This window comes from Chaetomium strumarium, assembly GCF_033439665.1.
Source record: "Chaetomium strumarium strain CBS 333.67 chromosome Unknown B0T15scaffold_5, whole genome shotgun sequence".
Lineage (NCBI taxonomy): Eukaryota > Fungi > Ascomycota > Sordariomycetes > Sordariales > Chaetomiaceae > Chaetomium > Chaetomium strumarium.
The window spans coordinates 2,422,539-2,445,508 of NW_026944433.1; the positions used below are offsets into that span (position 1 = coordinate 2,422,539).

General features: G+C 56.6%; 6 protein-coding genes across 6 annotated transcripts; 3 read left to right on the forward strand and 3 right to left on the reverse strand.

Annotated features, from left to right (window-relative positions):
- The first annotated feature begins 2,014 nt into the window (after window positions 1-2,014).
- Window positions 2,015-4,305, forward strand: B0T15DRAFT_249136 (FAD binding domain-containing protein). Its single transcript, XM_062863148.1, has 4 exons — window positions 2,015-2,208; window positions 2,268-2,890; window positions 2,946-3,239; window positions 3,305-4,305. Exons 1-4 carry the CDS (start codon window positions 2,160-2,162, stop codon window positions 4,256-4,258), a joined length of 1,920 nt encoding a protein of 639 aa, XP_062720414.1. The 5' UTR covers window positions 2,015-2,159; the 3' UTR covers window positions 4,259-4,305.
- A 1,142-nt stretch (window positions 4,306-5,447) lies between these two features.
- Window positions 5,448-9,329, reverse strand: B0T15DRAFT_249195 (fungal-specific transcription factor domain-containing protein). Its single transcript, XM_062863150.1, has 2 exons — window positions 9,101-9,329; window positions 5,448-8,878 (listed from the first exon to the last, which is right to left on the reverse strand). Exons 1-2 carry the CDS (start codon window positions 9,199-9,201, stop codon window positions 5,788-5,790), a joined length of 3,192 nt encoding a protein of 1,063 aa, XP_062720415.1. The 5' UTR covers window positions 9,202-9,329; the 3' UTR covers window positions 5,448-5,787.
- Window positions 9,330-10,207, reverse strand: B0T15DRAFT_249194 (uncharacterized protein). Its single transcript, XM_062863149.1, has one exon. The coding sequence runs from the start codon at window positions 10,119-10,121 to the stop codon at window positions 9,459-9,461; it is 663 nt and encodes a 220-aa protein (XP_062720416.1). The 5' UTR covers window positions 10,122-10,207; the 3' UTR covers window positions 9,330-9,458.
- Window positions 10,208-12,663: 2,456 nt separating this feature from the next.
- B0T15DRAFT_399950 (fungal-specific transcription factor domain-containing protein) lies at window positions 12,664-14,199 on the reverse strand (the record flags this gene model as incomplete). Its single annotated transcript, XM_062865034.1, has 3 exons — window positions 12,664-13,587; window positions 13,651-13,761; window positions 13,816-14,199. 3 exons carry the CDS (start codon window positions 14,197-14,199, stop codon window positions 12,664-12,666), a joined length of 1,419 nt encoding a protein of 472 aa, XP_062720417.1.
- Window positions 14,200-17,536: 3,337 nt separating this feature from the next.
- B0T15DRAFT_249264 (uncharacterized protein) lies at window positions 17,537-19,833 on the forward strand. Its single transcript, XM_062863151.1, has 2 exons — window positions 17,537-18,251; window positions 18,323-19,833. The coding sequence occupies exons 1-2, from the start codon at window positions 17,927-17,929 to the stop codon at window positions 19,720-19,722; spliced, it is 1,725 nt and encodes a 574-aa protein (XP_062720418.1). The 5' UTR covers window positions 17,537-17,926; the 3' UTR covers window positions 19,723-19,833.
- Window positions 19,834-21,174: 1,341 nt separating this feature from the next.
- B0T15DRAFT_249289 (uncharacterized protein) lies at window positions 21,175-21,953 on the forward strand. Its single transcript, XM_062863152.1, has 2 exons — window positions 21,175-21,556; window positions 21,626-21,953. Exons 1-2 carry the CDS (start codon window positions 21,372-21,374, stop codon window positions 21,870-21,872), a joined length of 432 nt encoding a protein of 143 aa, XP_062720419.1. The 5' UTR covers window positions 21,175-21,371; the 3' UTR covers window positions 21,873-21,953.
- Window positions 21,954-22,970: the final 1,017 nt, after the last annotated feature.

Sequence of the window (22,970 nt, forward strand, 5' to 3'; positions counted from 1 at the left end):
GCATGGCTGGCCGGTTGGTATGATAAGGGAGGCTCTCAGGAGCTGCACACACATCACCGGTTGCAAGCACTCCCGCATGACCGTGTGGTGGGAAAGCATCAAGGGGATGGTATGCGCAGAAAGGGGGCTAACAGCTGACAAGGGAGGATGTGACAGTCCCATCGTGGACCAGATAACCTCCTTTCCATCTCATATTGCCATGCAAGACCTCTCTCTGCCTGCCCCGGGTACGTAACAGTTCCTGCGAAGGAGAGTCAGATAACACAAAGCAGTCAGGGCCATGTTTACTGGGAAAGGGATGAGGCCAAGCCGAACTCACAAGTGGCGGCAATAGGAGCGTCCGGCAGAAGAAGCCTTTAATGGAAATCCAACCCAGACATCTTTGCTCTCAAACGACAGCTCTTTCTTTTGTCCTTGCTGCCAATCTCACTTTGACAGACCGGCATTGTCACGCTGTCCCCTCATAAGCGATGAGCACTCTGGAAAATCCCAGGCAGTATCAACAGATGACCGCGATGGCCATGTCCACCGAGTCTTGCTCACGAAAATCGACTATCATTGCCGCACCACGACCGGCCGACAGAGGGAAGGGATGGCAGTCAGGCTGTACCCATCCATATCTCGACATCTCTTCAACTAGTCACCTAAGAATTGTCTTCCGCAATTGCTGCGAAAGTGCCGTCATGGTGCCGCACAGGTTGCGGGAGATTGATATAAGCCCTCAGTCTTGACGAGCATAACACCGCTGGTTGTGTCCCAACCCAATACATCCCATCCCATCTAGTTCATAGGCGACAGATTTCCGTCGAGGATCGGACGTCAGGCCCGGCGACGCGGAGGCGGTATTCCTCTAACATGGCGAATGGCGATCCCAGCCAACGGACCACGTTGATGGAATCCCATGCGAATTTGCGAAGCAGCGGCGGAGCCACCGAGACCCAGCGATAAGTATGTCGAGCTGCCGCTCTCTCGGATGTTGCTAGGGAGCAATTCATTCATTCGTCCGAGGAGCATACTGAGCCGGTTATCTCTCCTTTTCCTGTGGCTCAGCCGTTTCTAACACCGAAGTTTGTGTTGGCGAAGCGTCGGGCTGGTGCTCGGGGTGCTAACCGTATGTCGTTGCCATGCGGCTCACGTCACGGCCGGGGCGGAGACAAGGGTCTTCTTCGACGACTGGGGTGGACACACCGCCCCACACAACCCAAACCCGCCGGCTTGAAGGGACGGCAGCGCCGCCCGCGAGTCCGGAGGACAGTTCGGCTGAGTCATCAAACACAGGCAATGGCAGCAGGATCTCGCATTATCTTCACGTGCTGGACGTGTACACTACACGGTCCTGTGGAGCCTAGTGTAAGAGCCATAGTGTAAGGACGGGAATCAAGGCGGGACAGCACGGACAGCATGCTACGCTACCGCTAGTTACCTGAAGAACTCGGGGAAACCGCTCCCGACATTTCCAGCCGTGAGGGGCCCCACAACGGCCCCGCTGCTCGTTCCCGTGCTTAAGTCCCGACGATCCCCCTCACCCCGAGTCAGCCAAGTAACCACTTGGAACCCGCAGCTTCAGCAGCGAACAATGGGAGAGCCGATGAGCTAAACTGGCAGCGTCCCAACGCCGCAGCATGCCGGAGCATCGCCCGAGACCATGCCCGGACCCGCACACACCAGGCCAGGGAAACACGGTGTCACAGCAGGCTGGAGCTCGAAAGTTCCTCCTAGGTTGCCGGCTGGCCCCAGTTGATGCTGCCTCTTCGGGCTCGCTCGCCTTTCTGCTTCAACCCGAGCCAGGCCCCGACCCCCTGGATCTTCCCGAACTGCTTGCCGCGCCTTTCTGGGCCGTGGGATCCCTAGCGCATCCCAACTGTTGATGATGTGCTTGATAGGTTCTTATTGTGTCTTGTGTGAGAGGTTTGACCTTTGGCTTCGGATCTCAACCCGGATCTCGGAACCGGAGCTTGGACCCGCGCGGTGCTCAAATATCTAGCCCGAGCCGCCCCCAAGCTGTTGTAGGATCTGTCCATTCTCCTCTTCAGACCATCCAACATTTTCCACTTTCCGTCTTGAGATACCCCAGTGCTCCTGTTGTTTCCGGTTTTGTTCTTTATATATTCTCTTCTTTTTCCAGGCATTCGGAGATATAACTCCGGGTCAACGTAACCATGGCTGCGCCTGCGGATAGACACCCAAGCGCGAGCCACTATGACATCGGTAAGCCGAGCCAATCAACCTCCCGCGTCGTGAAGTCTCCTCCTGACAGGATACGGCAGTGATCGTCGGCGCCGGACCAGTCGGTCTGATGTTGTCGACCTGCTTGGCACGATGGGGCTACAAGATCAAGCACATCGACAACAGAGCGGAGCCGACACCGACGGGGCGGGCCGACGGCATCCAGCCGCGCTCGCTCGACCTGCTCCGGAACATGGGGCTCAAGCCGGCCTTCATGGCCCACAAGCCCGCCCGGGTGTACGAGGTTGCCTTCTGGGACCCGACGAAAGCCGGCAAGGGCATCGTCCGGACCGGCACCTGGCCTAGCTGCCCCAGCTTTATCGACGCGCGATACCCCTTCACCACGCTCCTCCACCAGGGCCATATCGAGCGTGTATTCATCGCCGACCTCGAGAAGAACGGCGTCAGGGTCCAGCGGCCGTGGACCATCCGGGGCTTCACCTCCAACGAGAAGGAGGATCCGGAGTACCCCGTCACGGTCAGTCTGGAGCATGTCGATGGCACGGCCAAGGAGAACGTCAAGGCAAAGTACCTGTTTGGTGGCGAGGGTGCGCGCTCGTTCATCCGCGAGCAGCTCGGGATTGGCATCAAACACAAGGACCCCATTGCCTATGTGTGGGGTGTCATGGATGGCGTCGTCAAGACGGATTTCCCGGATATCAAGGTACGCCGACTTCGTCTCCAAAGCGAGAAGACCCTGTATGCTCACACAGGCGCAGATGAAATGCAACATCCACTCTGAGCATGGCTCCATCATGGTGATCCCGCGGGAGAACAACATGGTCCGCCTCTATATCCAGATCGCTTCGTCGACCGACCCCGACTTCAACCCGCGCAAGACAGCGACCGCCGAGGAGGTCCAGGCTTCGGCCAAGCGGATCTTGCAGCCGTACTCGATCGAGTGGGAGAGGGTGGAGTGGTACTCGGTCTACCCCATCGGCCAAGGTATTTCGGACAAGTACACCCTGGATCACCGGGTGTTCCTGGGCGGCGACGCCTGCCACACTCACAGCGTGAGTTCCTTTTTTTACTTGACTATCCCGTCAGCCGGCCAATTCAAGCTAACCCGCGGATACAGCCCAAGGCCGGCCAGGGCATGAACACGGCCTTTCTCGACGCTCTCAATCTGGCATGGAAGATCCACGCCGTCGAGGCCGGCTTTGCCCAGCGCAGCCTTCTCGAGACGTACGAGCCAGAGCGCAAGGACGTGGCCGAGACCCTCCTAGCGTTCGATAACAAGTACGCCAAGCTCTTCTCGCAGCGGCCCCCTTCGGGCAACGAAGTCGCCGCCGCGACCGCCGACACCAACACCGAAAACGAGTTCGTCAAAACCTTCAAGGAATCCTGCGAGTTCACCAGCGGCTACGGCGTCGCTTACAAGCCCAACCCGCTGAACTGGTCGCCCTCCCACCCCGCCCAATCCCACGTCATCCTCCCGCCCAACCAAAAAACCAAACTCGTCCCCGGCCGCCTCTTCATCAACGCCGACGTAACTAGGGTAGTCGACGCCAACGTCGTCCACCTCGAACAAGAAATCCCGCTCAACGGCTCCTTCCGCATCTTCATCTTCGCCGGCAGACCCTCGCTCACCTCCCGCGCCCTTTCCGACCTCGCAGCCCACATGTCCAGACCCAAATCCTTCTACTCGACCTACACCCGCCAGGACCTCACCTCCGTCTCCCACCACGAGCGGCACAACCCGCACTCCCTCTTCTTCACGCTCTGCGTGATCTTTGCCGCGCGACGCCCCGACGTCGAGATCGCGCGCGACGTGCCCCCGCCGCTGGCCGCGTACCGCGACCACGTGTACGCCGACGACCGCTGGGACCGGCGCGTGCCCGACGCCAAGGCCTGCGCGCACGCCAAGATGGGGCTGGACGAAGACCGCGGCGGCGTGGTGGTTGTCCGCCCGGACGGCTATGTCGGGATCGTGGTGGCGCTTGAGGAAGGGAGCGGCACGGTCGACGCGTTGAACGCGTACTTTGGCGCGTTCTGTAGTAAGCCTTTGGGGGGCACGCAGGCTATGCTTTGACTTTGACTTTTGACGGGGACGGGGACGGGGACGGGGACGGGAGAAAAAGGAGTACGGGGTTGGGGTGTGTGGGGTGGTTAATGAAGTCTATGATATATTGTTTACCTACCTTACCCATCTATTAGCGGCGTGTGGTGTTAATAATCCGGCGGCGGAAGTCCCTAGAGTGGTATTAGTAGAAGACATGATGGGCTTAGGTTGGAGAGAAAGGTAGTGAGATACACTAGACTTTAAGTCTCCTTAGGGGGTTTATGAACTGTAGATCACCTCATTTCGTGCACGTATATAGCTTCCGAGTCCTTAAAATGTGTCCATGCTTCTGTGTAAAGTTCATGCATACCAGGTAGCTACGGTAGCCTATGCTGCTCTAATGAAGGCGCTTATAGTGACCTGGAGTTCAAGGTGAAACATCATCTCTGATGTTTATGTACAATACCACCCCTTTTAACCCACTGAGGTGCTGAAAGCTACTATAATTCTCTTACATGACCTACCTATACAGCTTTACTTTGCATTCTACTCACCAGCCCATAACCCCATTCTCAGGTTCAGCGAACCTGAGCTCTGCAAATGTCTTGTTTGTTGCTCCTGAGTCTAACACCGCAATCCAATGCTTCAGCCGCTGCGCTGCTGCTCGCGCATTAAAGCACATTAGACTATATGTGTTGGAGTGAGTGCGGCACTGACCTCTGTCGGGGCAATACATAGCATAGCACAGGATATGCATTCTCCAACAATACTTCTTTCTACCATATAGCAGGTTTATTGTACTATGCTCAGGCATGACCTTCACCGAAATCTCAGGAACCTGGCAAGGGATGGTTAGGCTTGACGAGTTCACGGTCATCATCGCCCGTTCGTTTCTGTTTTCAACTCCATATTTATTTCCATCTCCATAGACTCGGAAAGGTCCGCTAGATTGAACCTTCGCTCGCTGACTGCCGCTCACTGAATACCGTTAACTCCACTGAGGTATCGAGATGGCTGAAAATGAATCATATGCAAGAGAACCCGACCCTTCCCGCCTTCTTTCCCATTGTATGCCCTTCATGCGCCCAAAGAACCAGGTACATCAATGCGTCTGTCTCTGTGTCTGTAACCCTTTGCTCGTGTCGTATCAGTGTGTCATAGTGGGAGAAAAACACGCCCAGCAATATTCCCTCCCCCACAGTCTGGTATTTTCTGTGCGCGCTGTTCTAGCAGACTAGCAGATAGCTAGTTGCGGCACGTCCGCCGTTCTGTCCCTCTAGAACCCAGCCGATATCCATCAATTCCGTTTCAACTGAGAGGGGAGAGTGCCCGAGGTAATAAACGCACCAAAGCAGTGCATTCGCTTGCACTGCAGAAGCAATTACCAAAACAAAGACATAAGAAAGCCGGATGGAACAGGGGGGGAAATAGTCAAATCATCACAATGAAAATAAACATAGCCAAGTGTAGATGTCGCCAGATGCAATCAACATGATCATGCTCTCGTCTCCCAACCCGGGATCTCAACACTCATGAGTCCCACTTCCTTCTGCGACGGCCTATCCCATGTGGTGGCTCGCCCCCATCATCCCGCCTTCAAATACCAAGCCACTCAGGGCATCCCCTGGCAAAAACCAAGGCGGCACCATGTCGCTGTGCAGGCCAAGCACATCAAATGTGACCTCCTGGCTATTGAACGTGATCATGTCGTTGATCGGGTTCAGGCCCATGTACGAATATGACCCAGAGACGAGGCCACTTTGCGCAAAGTCTGCTTCGTAGTCATTGTCGTTGTTGCTGCTACTGCTGTTGTTATGCTGGTGAACAACATCGTTTTCTTGGATGTGGTGATGATTGTGGCTGTGATCATGCCCGTACGCCACATTCTGTTGGGCCATGCCAGAATCCGTGGGTGTGCTGGAGGACGAGCGGTCGTGGGCCATGGAGTCGTAACCCGAGTGGTGATGCGAGCCGTGGTTGTAAGACGTGTAACTGTGCATGCCTTGGTTGGAGCGGGACATGACCGTGTGGAGCTGGATCTTGGAGTCGCGGCGTGGGCTGCTTTGGTCCAAATCGCCTGACGATGGCGATTCATACTTCAATACCGACTTTCCAACAGCCGGCGACTGGGATAACCGGTATGGCTTGGACGTATGGGGCTCGTTACGGACGTCTGAGAAGTTTGGTTGCAGATAGGAGGGCGGGAACGCAGGGGGCGTCTCTGGAAGACTCTGTCGGATTGGATCGTAGATCATGTTGCCAGGAGGGGTTGCCGCCGATACCGGGACACTCGATGGTGGCGGTGGCGGCGGCGGCGGCGGCGGGGGGCCACAAGTGATCGAAGCCGAACCGGCCGCGCCGGGCAGAGCTGAGAGGTTGGCCTGGTAGAGAACTGTAAGATTGGAGTTGGGGGAATTCGTCGTGCCGGTGAGGGAATACGCGATGGGTGGAACATGTGGCGACGATGGGTGCTCCAACCGGGGAAGGCGCCTCAACGACCCTCGCCGGGCCACTTTGAGGGCCTCAAACTCCTCGTTCGTGAACATCTCACAGTCTTGGATGCCCTTCGCCTTCTGGTCCAGAACATTGAGAATGTAGCCGACGCCTCCCCAGTATTGATGTAGTTGCTGAAGAGACTTGTAGCAGCGCTGGTAGTTCTGGCTGGCGGCCGATGCGAGGAGCGAGTGCTTCATTGGCCGCGCGTCATGACTCGAACCGTATCTCAAACTGGTGCTCTTGGCATGGTCGATCCTGAAATCCGGGGTCGGAGACGTTTCCCGAGACGGAGGCTGCGAGGAGTTGGCGACCGATTCGGACAAGAAGGCGCACGCCGCAATATAGATGGGCTGGGAGGCAAATGGATTGCCCACCAAGCTCTTGTAGTCGATCAACTCGGCGAAGGTAAGGATGTCCGCAATCGACTTGGCGCTTGACATGGATATCTCGCGATAACCGGGTTGCTGCTGGTGGAGGACGATGACCAGCGCATGGAACCAGAAATGCATCAACATGAAGGTGGTGCCCTGGTTCGCATTCACGTAGGCTTGGAAGTGCTGAGGGTCGAAGTTGAGGCGCTGGTCCTGCTTATGGTAGATCGCCATGAGGTCCCTCATCATAATGCGTAGACTGTCCAGCTTCTCCTCGGTGAGCTCCTTGGAATCTCGGTTGTTGAGGACATCAGACACGCGGCCGTACAGGTGGATGATCTCAATGAAGGGAGGGAACGGATCGGGCCAGCCGGAAACTGGGTCTATCGATGGCGGCGGGAGCGACAACTCGAAGTCGGAGTCTCGAAAGGTCACAGGCCTGCCTGTGCCTGAAGAGATGACGCGGTCCAGAATAAAGACGGCCCAGAACGTATCAATGCGCTCTTGTTCCACCTCCAGTTGTTCCTGGGGGCTGAGCGTCTCTTCCTCATCTTGCTTGTTGTCAGGTCCATCCGATCCGTCACCGCCCCCGCGGCTCCAGTATCTAGTGTACCATGGGTCGCGTTCCCCCTGGTACTTGACACCCTCCATCCTGTGCAGTCCAATATCAACGGCCATCCTGGTAGCAATGCCGAGGTACATCCAGAGCGCACTGTCTTGGTCGGCACCGAACCGCTCGTACGCCATCAGAAGGCAGGCTTGGACGGCACCAACCGACGGACAGGGAAAGGTGTCGACAGTCGCGGCCTTTGCCCGTTGCGCGAAGACCTGGCCATAGTCGGACCGCTTCACCTTGCCGTCGTGTTCATTGGTGAAGATCGCGTGGTCTGAGAATCGAGCAGCTAGCGCGCATACAGCATCGACCAAGATGGGCTCTACCCTCTTCTCCTTCAGCATGCGTAGGAACCTTTCCTTTCTTAGGAACCGGTAGTTGCAGCCGAGATGGACGAAGAATGTTTCCGCAAGCTGTATGATCAACGGATGGACGGGACCAGAACTGTTCGCGTCGTACACCGGCAGGTCCTCGAGTGTCTCCAAGACGGTTTCATGATGCCCGGTGTGGCTGTGAGGCATGCCGTAGCCGACTAGTGATCCCGGGGAGGTTGTAGAGAAGGAGTTACCGCGGCTTTTCCGCCTGCTGCCGCGCTCCAGATTCACCACCATTTGCTTGAAGCCCGGTACTATGGCAGTGCGGCCGAAATACCGGAAGTAGGGCACGCGGCGACATCCAAACTGAACCAGCGAGCGGTTGCTTGGACCTCGGCTGTCCTCCGCATAGGACGCATTCTGCACCACGTTGGGGCGCCTGATGGTCTCGGGCGAACCCTGTGGCTTCCTATCATGCGGCTTGCTATCCTGGTTCCATTCGTCGCCGGGTTCTCGCGATCGGCCTGGGGTGACTGTCGTGCTAGCAATGGAGCCGTTCCTCGATGTGACGTCCTGGTCGACGAAGCCTGCCATAGGAGGCCCCACCTTGCTCTTCCGGCGGCGGTGTTCCAGCTCGTTGTCATCTCCAAGGTAGCGGTCATCAGGCCCATTGTTTAGATCAGATGTGTCGGTGGGTTCACTTTTCACGGCCATCAACCCGTCAATGTCTTGGTCGTCCCTCTTCCTCTCGACATTGTCGTTATACCCGAGACAAACGTGCCCATTCTTCTTGCAGGTCGAGCAATCCGGCTTCTCCCCCGCACATCGTGTTTTCCTCTTACGGCATGTCAAGCATCTAGTGTGCGTTTAGACTCCGATCGACTCTGCATCACCAACATCCATGCGTCCGCCCATCCTACAAGGGGACCCTCCCGGTGCTGCCGTACCATACCATCATGCTACTATTGCCACGATGGTCGGAATCAAGCCCACGAGCAGGCGCGAGGTAGACAAATTCCACATAAAAAATGAGCGTGCAAGAGGGGCGGGGGGAGAATGTAGCAGGAAGGGAACATACGCTGCATTGATCCGCCGCCTCTTGGACGGGGGCTGGCCTTGGTTGTTGACAAAGCGGATTTGCTTGGGCGGCGGCAGGGCTCCGTTGATCGGGGTTGACATGTCGGGCGCTCCTCATAGCAAAACCATGGTGAGCTGAGTTGCAGCACCGGGGCGGACTCGTTACGATGAGTCCTCAACGGCAGGAAGCCTGCGCTCCGGCGAGAATCTCAGGGGATGGGAAGGACTTGGAAATTTAGCGGGGAAACGAGACAGCGAAAGTGAGCTAAGACTCGGCTTGGCGCTGCTGCGGTGAGGTGAGGTGAGGAAGCGGTCCCGGAAACTCGGGGCTCGTGGTGATCAGCAGACGCGCAGCATGGTCATAATGCGGATAAGAGGCGGAGAGCACTGGATGAAGACATTTTGTTCCTTTTTGGCAGTCGGGAAATGGTGCAGGTAAGATCAGTCAATAACGGGCAGGCAAGCTTCCAAGGGTTTGTCAGCTCAGGGCGACGGAGGATCAGCGAGCTGCTGCGGAGCTTTGCAGCGTGTTCCAAACGTCGCGTGCGGGTTGGCTGGAGCAGCACGATCTGCCCTGTACCGCCGGACGGCAGTGTGTGCGGGTGCTTGGGTGCGTGGAGCGCACCAGAGAGGGTGGTGATGGAGAGATGCGCAGGAAGACTTTGGAGAGCGAAGGGGGAGCAGAAGGGGAGAGGAACCTGGGGACCAAGCTTGGGCCGGAAGAGAGGGGAAGGCGCAACCTGGAAGTTCTGGTCGCAACGGGAAGAGCCCGGGACAGAATGAGACGTGCCGGCAATGTCGCCTTTGAATGTGAGCCGGCACGATGCATCAAATGGTTCGGTCGGGCTGCTAGCGACACGGAAGCGAGAAAAGGGGCGGGCTAACGGCAGCAGCGGCCCAAAAAGCTCCAAACAATGGGAGAGCGAACAAAGTGATAGGGAAAATAGCAAATCGGCATGTCCCGTCTGCGGTGCTGCCATCCGCTGGCACTCATGCGAGTCTCGCTCGAGAGCTTCCCTCATTCCCGGGCCCCGTCCTGCTTGATCCAGACCTCATCATTTCTCAACCCCTCCCTCCGCTTCACGATGCCTCCCACGCCGCCTATGTGTGGTGCATCGCGGCCGTACGCAGCCCATTGCACGATGTGGACAGTCCCATGTGTAGTGTACACAGTAGCACCACCACCCTCCTTGGGTTACGGGGAAAGGCGGATTTGATGATGCTGCGAGATCCGTCTAGCGGGCCCATTTCGGGCGAACCGGCACCAATGCAACCTCGCAACCCTCCAATCGCGTGTGCTGGTCTTCGAGGTGCGTGTCTGGCGCCAATGCAGAGTGCCCACTTTTGCCAGCAAGTTAGTGCCCCCGATACGGATGTACTTATGTAGGTAGACACCTTCCATTCCATCGGCTGTTGGGAAACACAGGAAGCTCAGTTGATTGACGCAGCTGGATCCGACGATGCCAGAGATCAGAATTAGCTGATCCGTGCGTGCGGCCGGCTGGGCTGCCGACGTTCCTCGCCCTTTCGGAGACGTGTCGCACAAAGTGGAGCAAGCCCTCGCTAGTAACTGTCAGCCCCACATTCCCCGGAAACTGCCCCGGCCGTCGCTCTGCCCGCCTTGATGTCTCCGAACCACCTCATAAGAGAGCCTGAATAATAAACTTGAAAGCATAGGAGTCATTGAGGTGCTTCATTTTAGGGCAGAAGCGGGAAGGTGTGCGACTAGGAACTCGATTCTGCCGGCAGGCTTTCAGGTTACCGTGCACTGTAGGTTTGCGATTACCACTCTGCTGAGACACCTTTCCATGTCATAAACGGCTTAGCGCGCCGTCCCGTCACACAGAAGGGAGCATCAAGGGCCCGGGCCGGAAGGCTTCTGCTCACTTCCCTCCCGATTGACAGACTGGTTTCTTCCTGGGCCGCTGACGGTGCTTCCAGCGATCTTCCTTGCAATTACATAGCACATTAGCAGATCAACTCTTCTCAACACGCTGGTGCACCGTGAGCGGACAGGGCCGTCCCGAGACTCAGGAGTCAGCAATACCAATGGCGTACGGCCACGCCTTGACTTATCTGCGATTTCAGCGAATCCCCAGTTTCGCAACCACAGCCTGAACCCTCGTCAACCGTCGTACGTTACACCGAGCTGCACTCCTACCTCGTTAGTGAGATAAGCGACCTTGGGAAGAGTGGGCTTGGGACAAGAGTCTGGGAGAGTCTGGGAGAGTCTAGGACGCCGAAACCCGTGTCGGGAGTCATTTCGCATGCTTCCGGCAGCCAGTTGACGGCGTTCTTCTGACCCCGGCAGCGCAGCTAAACTGTGTATGCTGCAGTTTGCCGGCCAGAGTACCGGGCACTCAAACGGCCATGTCAGGCCCAGACCAGGCCCAACCTTATCCAGTCGAAAAGGACCCTGCACAGTATATTTCACTCCGGTGCAACCAACTGCATGTGATATCAACGGAAACCAATTCTAGGAATTAAGAGAATAGCCTAAAGACGGAACGGTCAACCCCTACCTACATAATCAACTTCTCTGATCAAGGGTTTCCGAGGGAGATCGTCTTCTTTAGCACATTCACACAGCCTCGGACTGACTCGCATACGGGAGAACGCCAAATTTCCTGCCCCGCTGAAAACGTCTTCTTTTTATCTGAGCGCACTCTACGTGACACAGTCAACTCTTCCTCAAGAGGTAGCAACCGGCGTAACGATGCACAGCATATGTAAGGTATCTTCTCTGAGACTCACAGGTCCGCCTCGCTTCATCGGATTGTCACAAGACTACCGGACGCTTCAGGGCACAAGCAGAAGAGGGAAGAATGATCGCGTGTACAGGGATATAGCAGGATACCTAATAATCTCAGGCCTTTGAGAGGCATGCTCTGCACCTCTCCACGATCTAACCTCTCCCACTTTGTGCTCCGCATACTTGTAGCCCCTCAAATACCATGTCGAAGTATCCTACAACTCCTCTGTGTTTTTCAGTTGCCGCTATTAACAGGCTCAAGGCTGTTTCCTGATGTGCCACATTCCCTGGACGGTAAAACCGCACCTCTTTTCATCCGAAACACCCACCTCAACTCCTCACAAATCATCCACGGCCCACGTGTGTCCAGTTCCCCAGCTTCACAACTCCGTTATCGCCATACAGCCCTGATTTTCTGGATTTGTTGACATCCCTTCACAGAACTTCGTCTCCTCGTTTTCGCGTTTCCCTTCGTCTTAAGTCGTCTTCGGCAGCTCGTCGAGCCACACCACTCTTCCTTCGTATATGCCCATTGAAACATTCTCCCTAGCCCGCCCGTTCTGTAAATAGCGGGGGAAGCCTCTTCCGAACAGTGTCTTGTCATGCCTGGGATCTTGGTTGTCGGCGATGACAAGCTCACCATGTCGGTCCACAACTGCATCTTGAACCCCCAGTTTGAGTATGCGTGTGTGTCGGAGAGGACGAGACACTGCGGGCTGGTGCCAGGCACGAACGACAAGATAATACCAGTGTCGAAGCGTGGTAATCAAGAGTGTGCCGCCGCTTCCCCAAGCAGGGCTGAGTGAAGAACCTCATCCAAACACGATACTAACCCCCATTTCCCTACACACCCTCCGCCACATTTCCTCCCCTCCTCCATCTCCCCGAGTGCCAATGCCAACGACGCCCCGCTCCAGATCTCCATCCGCACCATCTAGTTCAGCCTTATCCGCCCGCCGCCAAACCTCCTTCACAATGCCCCAGGCGCGATCGATATTCCGCATGCCCTGCCTCTTATCGACCTCGACAAACGCCCGTTCTGTCAATTTTCTATCCTCGCTCGTAACCGCCTCGCAAGCTGAGACGAACAACGGCCACAGTAGCGCTGACATGGGACCCTTGTGGCCCACGGTGGCGACACAATGTACGATGGCGAGATGGGCGTGGTTCTGCACGGCGGGACTGGCGCGAGGCTGGCCAAGGACAGTGCGGTACAGGTAGACGAGCGAGGCGTGGCGGTAGGCGAGGGCGTTGTGGAGGATGGAGGCTAGGCGTGCTTGGTCTGGAGACGGAATCGACGGGGAAGGGCCGGGGGATCCTTCGGCGGAGTGGGTGGTGTTGGTTAGTGGGTGGGTCTCGGCATCCGTGGGGTTGGAGCAGTCGGTATCATCGGGGCTGAAACCTGGCGGGAGCTGTGGTTGCCATTGGAGCAGGGCAGATTCGATCGCCTGAGCGGTGGACTCGACTTCGGTACGGAGGACAGCGATCTTGGAAGGCGTTTCGTTGGTGCGAATCGCTGTCTCGAAATCGTTCTTTAGCGCGCGTAGGCCGGCGAGTCGGTGAATGATGGGCCACAGGGTCGTGGACATGCCCAGCAGCGTATCCACGTTGCCCAAGGGGGACGCAGAGGGTACTCCTAAGGGCGAGAGTGGGAGGAGGCAGCCAGGCGTAGGTGCAGCGGAGAGCGGGGTGGTGCCGTTCGAGAGCGCCGTGATCACGTCATAGAACCGGAATGCCTATGGCTGTGTGAATCCCAGAATCCTGGTGCAGAGCGGTAACTAGGCTAGAGGCTTGCATACGCGTTCTAAGAAAATACTCGTCGGGTCTGACGAGTCAGGGTCGCTGGCCATGATCGTCAGGGCGCCTTTAAGGTGACCGGCTACAATGTTGGAGTGGCCTTTCTGGACAAGCTGTGACACCCTAAGCCTCTGTCACACTGTGTGGCTTGGCGCTGATGGACTTACACATTCGTAATAGACCAGTAACATGATGGCAGCTAAAATCTCGTTCCGGCTGGTTTGGCTGTTGTGCTCAATCAGTTGCGAAACGCCCCTGATAGCCATGTTGTGGAAATATAGGGATTTCTCCGCGTTCTCAACGCCCCGGTACTCCAGATGCGCGCTAGCAAGCGCGAATATTGCGTACGTCACCGGTGAACTGCCTCGGGTGAGCGGCAGAACCAGCTGTTGGAACGGGTTGCCCGTTTCCTCGCGGAAGACAATGAGATGTGACAAGACATTGCAGAAGTGATCCACAAGCGCCCGTCTGTTCTGTTGGTCTGAAAACTCCGAGAACTTCGGCAGACAAAAGTCGAGAAGTGGAGAGCCAGTCGGGCAAGGCGCAATCATGGCGAGATCTGGGTGTAAAGATCTTGACCGTGGGACCACTGCGGTACTGGTGGTAGTAGCCTGGCCATCTGCCGGGTTGCCATCTTCCAAGTAGCTGTCCGACACCGCTGCTGGAGATAAAGGCGGTAGAGAAAAGCCATCGAAGGTGCTGTCGGTTGGGCTCAAGACGGGAGCGTCATTGTGGAAGTACGGCATTATGCCGCCAAAATAGTCGGTGTCGTGACTGAAATAACTGACTTCCGACAACCTTCGGGAGATTGAGTGAAGAGCGATAGGGCTTCTTGGTGCTGCCGAGAGTGTCGACTCACGCCTCCTCCGCTGGCGCGGCTTCACGGCTTCATAGGCGCAATCAACGCTGTGCTCGGTGCAACGACCGCATTTTGGCCTCCGTTCATCACACTTTTTCTTCTATACCGGGTGTCAGCCGTTGTTCTAGTTGCCAGATACACTGTTTCTTGCTGAATCGGCCCCGGACTAACCTTTTCCTTGCTTTATAAACGATCAGACGTCAGAGTACGACGCCTACAGTCAGTTGGAGGGGACCACATACCAGTATGTGCAACCTGTGTATGTGCAATCAGGAAGGCGTCAGCCTCTGCTCACATGGGACACTCCTTATTCCCCTTCGCGGCGGTTCTGGGCAGGAGATATGGCTGATTGATAGTACGTACCGCTTCTCGACCGTCGTTTGGGCTGCTTGGGAGCCGCGAGTCTTGTATACAGCAACATATTCGAATCCGCTTATGCACTGCTTCGTCTTCCGGTGGTATTCGCGAACTGCGGCCTTCACGGGCTACTCGCGGCTGCTCGTCAAGGAACAATTTCTGCCCCGTGTTTATTCCTTGGCCATTGGATGCCGTATTTCGCCACTGTAGGCTTATTCGCCGTTGCGCTCACTCATAACCGTCCTATGACAACGGTTGATGCAGAATTCTTTCCGACGCGTAGGAAAAAGACAGCCTCGGCATCTAGTTGTCAGGATACAACGACGAGGATCAAACGAGTGGCAATAGTCGACTGTCCGACATGAAGAGCAGAGTGTGGGATCTTTGGGTTGAAGATCCGAGAACTTCCAGCCGGCCATGCAAAGGGCAGACAGCTCCCATTTGGCAGTGTTTTGCGGACGGCTCGACCCAAGGTGAGGGTTCCGGGTAAGTGGTCAAATGCGGCAGGGTCAGCGCTCGGATGAACCCACATGACGCTTCCAGATTCTCCTTCCATGTTGAAATCACGGGGTTGTCCAATAGTGTTGCCCGCCCTCGCCGCTAAGGTGAGATTTTGCGGAGAAGGTTGTGCGGGGCATGGAGAGTGGGGAAGGTCTCTCCGATCCCTTCTGGGAACACGAGATGAGGTTCTTCCGTCCGACAGGCCTGTGAGGCCACGAGCTTTTCGAAATGTGAAGAGCTGGCTTGAAGATGAAGAGCCCTTGAGGTGCAACGACATCAGCGCAGTTGTACAAAACAATGCCAAGTCTGCCCTGCTTCTATGTAGGTGCTCGAACACCAGGTGGCTCTTCTCCATCGGTGGGCCCATAGGAAGGGGTCCCTCGGGCAGTGCCGCCCACAGTGGTGCGTGCACTGTACATGATATGTCAGGTACGTCTGTAGAAGTCAAATCCGCGACACACCTGCATACCTTACCTTAAGGTACAATATTACGGTATCTATGTGCCTTATAGCATGCAGATAAACGGCCGGAAGGCATCCATCTACTTCCGTACCGGGCTTAATTCGCCATCTCCTTGGAGCATTGACGGTTGGTTTCCCCATGGTTAGAAGCTACGGCCAATCGTGTTCGAGGATTCGTCTATGTATGTGCACAGGGAAGGCACCTTGTTACTCAGCAAGGCCCAGCCTTTGCCTCGGAAGCTGACAGCATGCTTCCCGGAGCCACCTCCGAGGTACGATATGGGCATTCGACGCGAGGGAGAGGTGACAGTTCAGAGCCTACTGGATTATGCGATTGAGCCGGATATTGCGCTGAGGGAACTTCCAGGTTGACGTTGAAGCCTGTGACAAACCCTCTAAAGCCTTGTCGCCGCGACGGGAAGTTCGTCCCGCTTCATGATCGCTATTCATCTCGATAATGGTGTATCTGATGCAATATGGGCCTGTCGTAGACTCGAATACTTGGCTTTTGCTCGATCAATCAATCTTGTGAGTCGAGCTGTACATGGTTCCGAGAGAGTTGAGTTCAACCGGCGAAAAGGAAGATGGACCTCCGCAGTTGGCGTCCCGCCCGCAGCTGTCGCGAGCTGCCCGACGGCCCGCCGTCTATACCAACACCTACACAGTAGCGGATTCCCCAGCTTCCTCCGTCTTGCATCGAACTTGGCAACGCACCTGATTGAAGCTCATTCTATACCGCAGCGATATGCAGAAACGAAGCAGCTCTGGGGTTTGTGTGTGTGGCATACCTATACCGGCAGCCGCACGCTGCGATTTATCCAACTGAAAATCGACGAAATCTCTTAGCAAGGCAGGCAGCGCGGGGCCGGGGGCAATGACCTCGTCTCCATCTCCACGCGGGAGGGGAGGGAATTTGCGGCAAACAAACTCATTCCAAGACCCAAGAACGACGCGAGTCCTGGGAGAGAGGTGAGCAAGGACAGCTACGCAGACCGCCAGCCGAGCAACTGCCGTCCCCGTAACACTGGTACCAGCTCAGACGGCAGCACTGGATCGGACCGTTCACCCACTGTTGTGCTGCTTGAGAAGCACTCCATTTCTCTTCCAACCACGTCCATTTATAGGAATAGGATACCGAGACATATTTACGGCATCTCTCCCACCCGCCCCCGCCCCTGTCCTGCATCACTTAACTCTTTCGCCCGAGATTCGCCCGCTGCGGTTGGTTGTTTAAAGCGGACGATGCTACCATACCATTGGGAGCCTGGCCTTCCGCTCTCTCTCGCCCGCTGCGGTGAATCTATCGTTGGCACGTTACAAGATAGTAAGCAGTATCTCAGCCCCCTCCACAAGGCCCTTTGTGCCACAGAAGGCGACGCTCTTGGGGGCTGCCGGTTATCGAGGGCCTTGTCGAGGAACCAATCACTGTCTTGTTGACTTGGACACAACCCACTCAGCGCCACGAAGCCATTTTGAGGCCGCACCGATGCGCCAAGAGCTTCCCTGTCAAGGTGGGATTGCGGGCTTGCCGTGATGTCTCGCAAACGTGCAAACGCGCCGGGAAACATCGACGATCGGTTCCCGCGGCTCTCGCTCCTTACTTGACCCCCGTCGTCTGGCTGAGGTTCTCATGCTTTCAGCCCATCCTGATCTCAGTCAATTTGACACGGTCGACATTGGGAACGAATCAGTAGAACACGGCTTCTCTATTGCTTCTGCCCTCAGCCCTACCTTGGCTTGGGTTACAGCACCCACGTGTGGTGTGTAAGATCCGGGCACCCGCCCCCCGACTACGTTGAAGTCCGATCGACTAGTGGCGCTTTGCATGTCAGCCCCCGCTCAGCAAACAAAAAGAGCTGCCTGGCCGATTCTGCCTTCCTCCAAGACACTTTTAAGCCTATTCAGGTTTCAAAACTGTCAACAAGCAAGCAGCCCGTTCACTTGCGCTGATATACAAACCACGGAAGGCCGTGCCTCGCCGGCCGTGTCACACCCGCACGTTCGCCAGAAGCCCGGCTCATCCAACTGTGCGAAAACCCCTGGTCGAATCCTCGATAAGCGTCGATAAGCGGCCGAGTCCGCCAACCAGCGAGGCCGCCATGCGCAACATATGGCCGTGCTCGTCCTGCGCCCTTCTACTCCTCGTTGCGCTTCTCGGAAGGGAAACATCAGCGTCGCACGCCGGGAAGTTATGGAGGAAAGATGTACACCAGATCCCAAAGGTTCAGGTCACTGCCCACCCGGCGCGCAGGGATGAGGGCACATGCCCAGCCGAGCATACGTCCTGTCCAGCCTCCCTGAGCGGCGGCTGCTGCCCTTCTCGGTATGCCTGCGCGGTAGACTCGTGCTATGCGACAACGGCTGGGCCGACATCAGCCTGTGGCAAGGCAAATTATTTTGCCTGCGCACCCGTGAACGGAGGAGGTGAGCGATTCGCACCAGCGTGTCGCCGTGTACTGTCGGTAGAGTCCTGACCCCAAGCTAATGGAATCTAGTGGGCTGCTGCCCTGTCGGCTATCTGTGTGGAGATGGTGACGACTGTATCCCCCCTGCGAGTGCTACCTACAGCGATCTCAGTTGTCCAAACGACTACTTCCTCTGTCCATCCACCGTCGGCTATGGGTGTTGTAGGAGTGGAATGGGATGTGCGCCCAACGCCTGTTACTCGACCGCGCCGGTCACCACCACCGTCCTTCAGACGATTACGACGACATCCGGCTCACAAACTGTAACGACCACCCGGACAGCCGTAACCGTCGCCGTACCAACTCCTCCCTCGGGGCTTCCCACAGACGACGCAAATGTCGCGGCGAAGTTCATTCCCACCAGCGTGCCAAAAGTCGCCGCGAGTTCATCCAGCGAATCCGGCGGCGGCCTAAGCGGTGGCGCGATTGGAGGCATCATTGCGGGTGTGGTAATTCTGTTGATTGTGGTGGTTGTCGCGGCTTTCCTCATCATCCGGCGGCTGAAGCAGGTCGAGAATATCGTCGAGTCCAAGCGCGGCTCATCATCGAAAGCCAAATCGCAATCCCAGGCCCAAATGGAGCACTACGGACGACAGCTGCACTCCGACGTCGACGACATGACTAGCGTAGACCCCCTGATGCTCAGGAACAACACCAGCACTGCCGGCACCCCGCAACCCGAAATCGATGCATCCCAGGGGCGGTCTGACTCCGGCGGCTTCAGCCCTTCCCCGAACATGTTCGCCTTCACCGACAGCCACCTCCGCCACGCCAGCCCGGATTCCAACCAGGGCTACTTTGACATCCCCGGCCGCGTACAGAACCTCCCCAGGCACGGTGCAGGCGGTGCAGTGTCCCAGCAGCCGATGCAACCCGCCCTCATCCGCGGCAGCAGCATGGATGATGCCGGTACCGCAGCCGCCCAGCACCGCCCATACGCATACACACACTGGCGGCAACAGAGCACCGCCAGCGAATTGTCTGCCGACGGCAGCGACAACGGCATGAACGCCACCGTACGCAGTCCGCTTGTCGGCACCGGCGGCGGCGTCTCCGAGCTGGAAGCGTCGGGGTCGGGAGCATTCGCCGAGCTGCCCGGTGCGGTGGCAGGCGGGGTGAGGAGCCGATCAAGCAGTACGAATAGCGCGTCTGGACGCGGGCACGTGAGGAGCAGGAGTGGTGGGATCAACCAGCTGCCCTCGGGCCAGAGCAGTCCGACAGTGGGCGCGTCAGGGTTGGAGCCGCTCGCGCCGCTGGTCGAGACGGCGTCCGAGATGCACGGGTACCATGGCCCCATGAACCAGCAGGCGGGACAGACGACGGCAGGGCTGGATGTGCAGGCCGGGTGGGATGCAAGCGGTGGGTTCTACACCCACCAGCAGCAGCAGCAGCAAGAGTACCAGAGACCACGCCCGGGGGCAGGGTTATGAGGGGGATGGGTGATCGTTTAAGATACGGCCTTGTTTGGACAAGGGGAGAGCTTCGGCTGTGGTGTTGAATTTCGGACCTTGGAACACTTTGGATACCCATCTTGCGCCGGCTGCAGCAGATACATGAGTTAGCTGGCTGACTGTCTCTTCTTTGGACATAGTTCGTGCCCTTTTCGGCCTTCTTCCCATTTTTCACGGTTCATCGTTTATAGTTCGTATTGATGTCCCTTGATGATTCAGCCAAACGGCGGCTTGGATATGGCGTCTATGCAGTTGGTCAGGAATGGATTCGCACGGGATGGACCACTACGCTTTCTTCACCGCTCATGAGTCCCAGCCCGTTGGTTGTGATCACTCCGCTACACATACAGCCTGCTCTGTTTTTCGCGACTGGTTAAGGTTTTGATATATCCGCCCCTGTCTAATATCATGCACTGGTAGTGTTCTCGATTCGAAGTCCGAGAGGTGGGTCACGGTAATGATGCTTGTTTGGTCTTGTTTCGTTGTACGTTCTGTCGTTCATCAGCTACTATTCCTCGGGAGGGTTGCGCGGGGAACTAATGTGAGCTACATACAGTAACTACTTTCGCTACTGATGCCCAAACTGGGTGAGGAAATGCCAACATGGCCGTCCTTTTCCCGTCCGATGCAGATATGAACTTTACAAATATGGACCCGGGCGACGGAAAGGATCTATTTTAAGCTCCCTATGCAGATGTACATACCATACACCAACTAGCCATCGCCGATACTTTAGACGCGTGCAACGTTCTGGGCTCGACACATTGTTTAGGCTGCATGTTCCCGTCTCTTGGCAGTCGATATTGCGAGCTAACTAATAACGCCGCCTACCTTGCTAGCGACGGAGCTCGTTTCCGGTCACCGGAACGAAGCAGTGCGATGCTTCCGACCGCCGCTTCTTCGCAGTTTGAGGATGGATAGCTCCCTTCGTTGACGATAGGGGCGTGAGGCCCATCTTCCTACGCATTGCGTGAAGCATGGGATGGATTAAGAGTGCGTAGTATCGACATGTAAGCAGCACTGCGCTACCTACCAGTGTCGCATCGGTCCGCGGGAAGTTCCTTACCCCGCATCGAGGCCATGGCTTCGACTTGAGGAGCGAGGTGAAGGCGGTGGTGACCTTTAGCCATTGATCGACCGGCACTGTTTTCCGTTGTCTCTGCGAACGCCTGCTACATTCCCAGCGGACTGGTTCGAGATGCTGCTTTCTTCTCCACTTTCTGTTGGCTGTCATCTATAAAGCAGCGGTTATCGTTGAGGAAGCCCAAGATGTGTTCTCGACCTTCATACTGCCCAAGAGCGACAATCTGAGGCGCACTCCTCCGGAAAGGAATTGGGTTAGCTCGCTGCAGTCACAGCGTAGTACTGCGCACATCTGGCTCAACCGGGGACGCACATGGGATGTTCCCGCGTCGTCGCTGGTCCGGGCTGCCCAGAACCACCGGACTAGTGGCGCAGTGAACTGTTCCCACTAAGCCAAGGGCTGCGATCGTCACCACTGTAGGCAGGTATAAGACAGACGGAGTTCCAACCTCCTTGCTGTGTCTCCTCGCCATGCACAGACTATTAAGGAATCCGGACCGAGCCCAGAACACCCAAGAACCGTCTAGGCACCTCTAACTGCCGTCATGAAGCTCATCGCTGCCCTCCCTCACGTCTCCCTTGCCGTCGCCGCCGTGTTGGAGCCCCGTCACTGCGCAGGGAACAACTGTAACCGCGCAGTAACCGGGACCCGTCCAGGCCTGCTTCCCCTGGCGTCCCGGTCAGCAGATTGCTCGAGCTTCCTGCTAACGACGGTGACTCCCGCCGCGACGTAAGTGGCCCGCAGCCACACATCCCACATACCCACAAGCAAGAGCAGGAACTAACATGCCCCCTTTAGCACCGTCACGGTGACCGTCGACGAGGAGGATCTACCCTCCCCGACCGCCGCCAAGCGCGGTGCTGTCCTTCAGGGCCGCCAGGTGACCGTTGTGCCGAGCGCTATTCCGGATTATGCTGCCAACTGTGCCAATGCCGCTGAGTACATCTCCGCGTGCTCATGCTTTGGCGTCACCGGGTCGGTCACGACGGCGCCGACGCCTACTGTGACTGTTACGACCACGGTGGATTACTGCGAAGATATATGAGCCCCGAAGTGGAAGGATTAGGGTCTTGATGCTGTAGGGAGATTTCCCCGACGATCGGATCGGTTGCCAGTGAGTACTGGTCCTGGACTTGAGTGTCGCCCCGGTGATGGTCGTGCTTATCGCTACCTAGCCCTTGCGGCCGCCTCCCAGGTGTGTGATGTCTAGTAATCGGATAATATCTGGCTGTGGGAAAGGAGCCTTTTCAAAAGAGTATCCAAGTTGCGCATCAGAAGCCAGTCGGACTGTTTGCAACTGGTGATTACACAAGCCCTTGAATGGTGGATACGGTGACCCCACTTTACTGCAAAGTGCAGACGTGCACAGACCAGCTTCAGTTGGCTATAAATTTTCGGCTCTGCGCCCAGTTCTTGCTCTCTTCTTTTCTTTTTCTTCTTCATACTTACCTTGATTGACTGCGCGGAGCTCAAGAAAACCGCGCCGTATGGCGGAGAACCTGCATTGCACATCGTGGTGTTAGCCGTCATGAATTGTCCTTCGGGGCCGTTCCGGTCGTAATTTTTGCTTTCATTCCAGCAATGGATTTCTTTTCGTTGTGTGCCCGGCTGCTGGCTGAGCCATGGGGAAGAGGATATATTCCCAATTTTCCATAATCGGACTCGTCGATTCTCGCCCACCTTTGCTCTGTTCACCCTCGTAACGCGCAGGATGTGCGTACTCTGCCGGAACCTCGTGCGCTCGCATTGATTCATCGTCAACTGCACAAATGCTGGTGGTCAATTCGATCGGGTTCAGCTTGCAACAACCGTGGTCGCACGGCGGCTCGGCGATGCCGGTTCAGCTGACGACAACCCAGCACTCAACAATCAGATTCTGAGGCAGTCGCAGGCCACGATGATGCTTCGGATTTAAACGTGATGCGGCACAATCTCACAAGCTTGATGCTGCATGGCATGAGATGTTGAGCACGCGATAGATGACTCTCAATTGCGATCACATGAAAGCGAGTGAAACCAACTGCGAAGTTTCCATCTGGGGCCCACGAGCGCCGTTTTGGGTGGTTATTGGCAGCGACATGGAAACGTGGGGTCACCCCGCATCTGGCTGGCCACCAGACGAAATCCAGCTCCTACCCGTCTA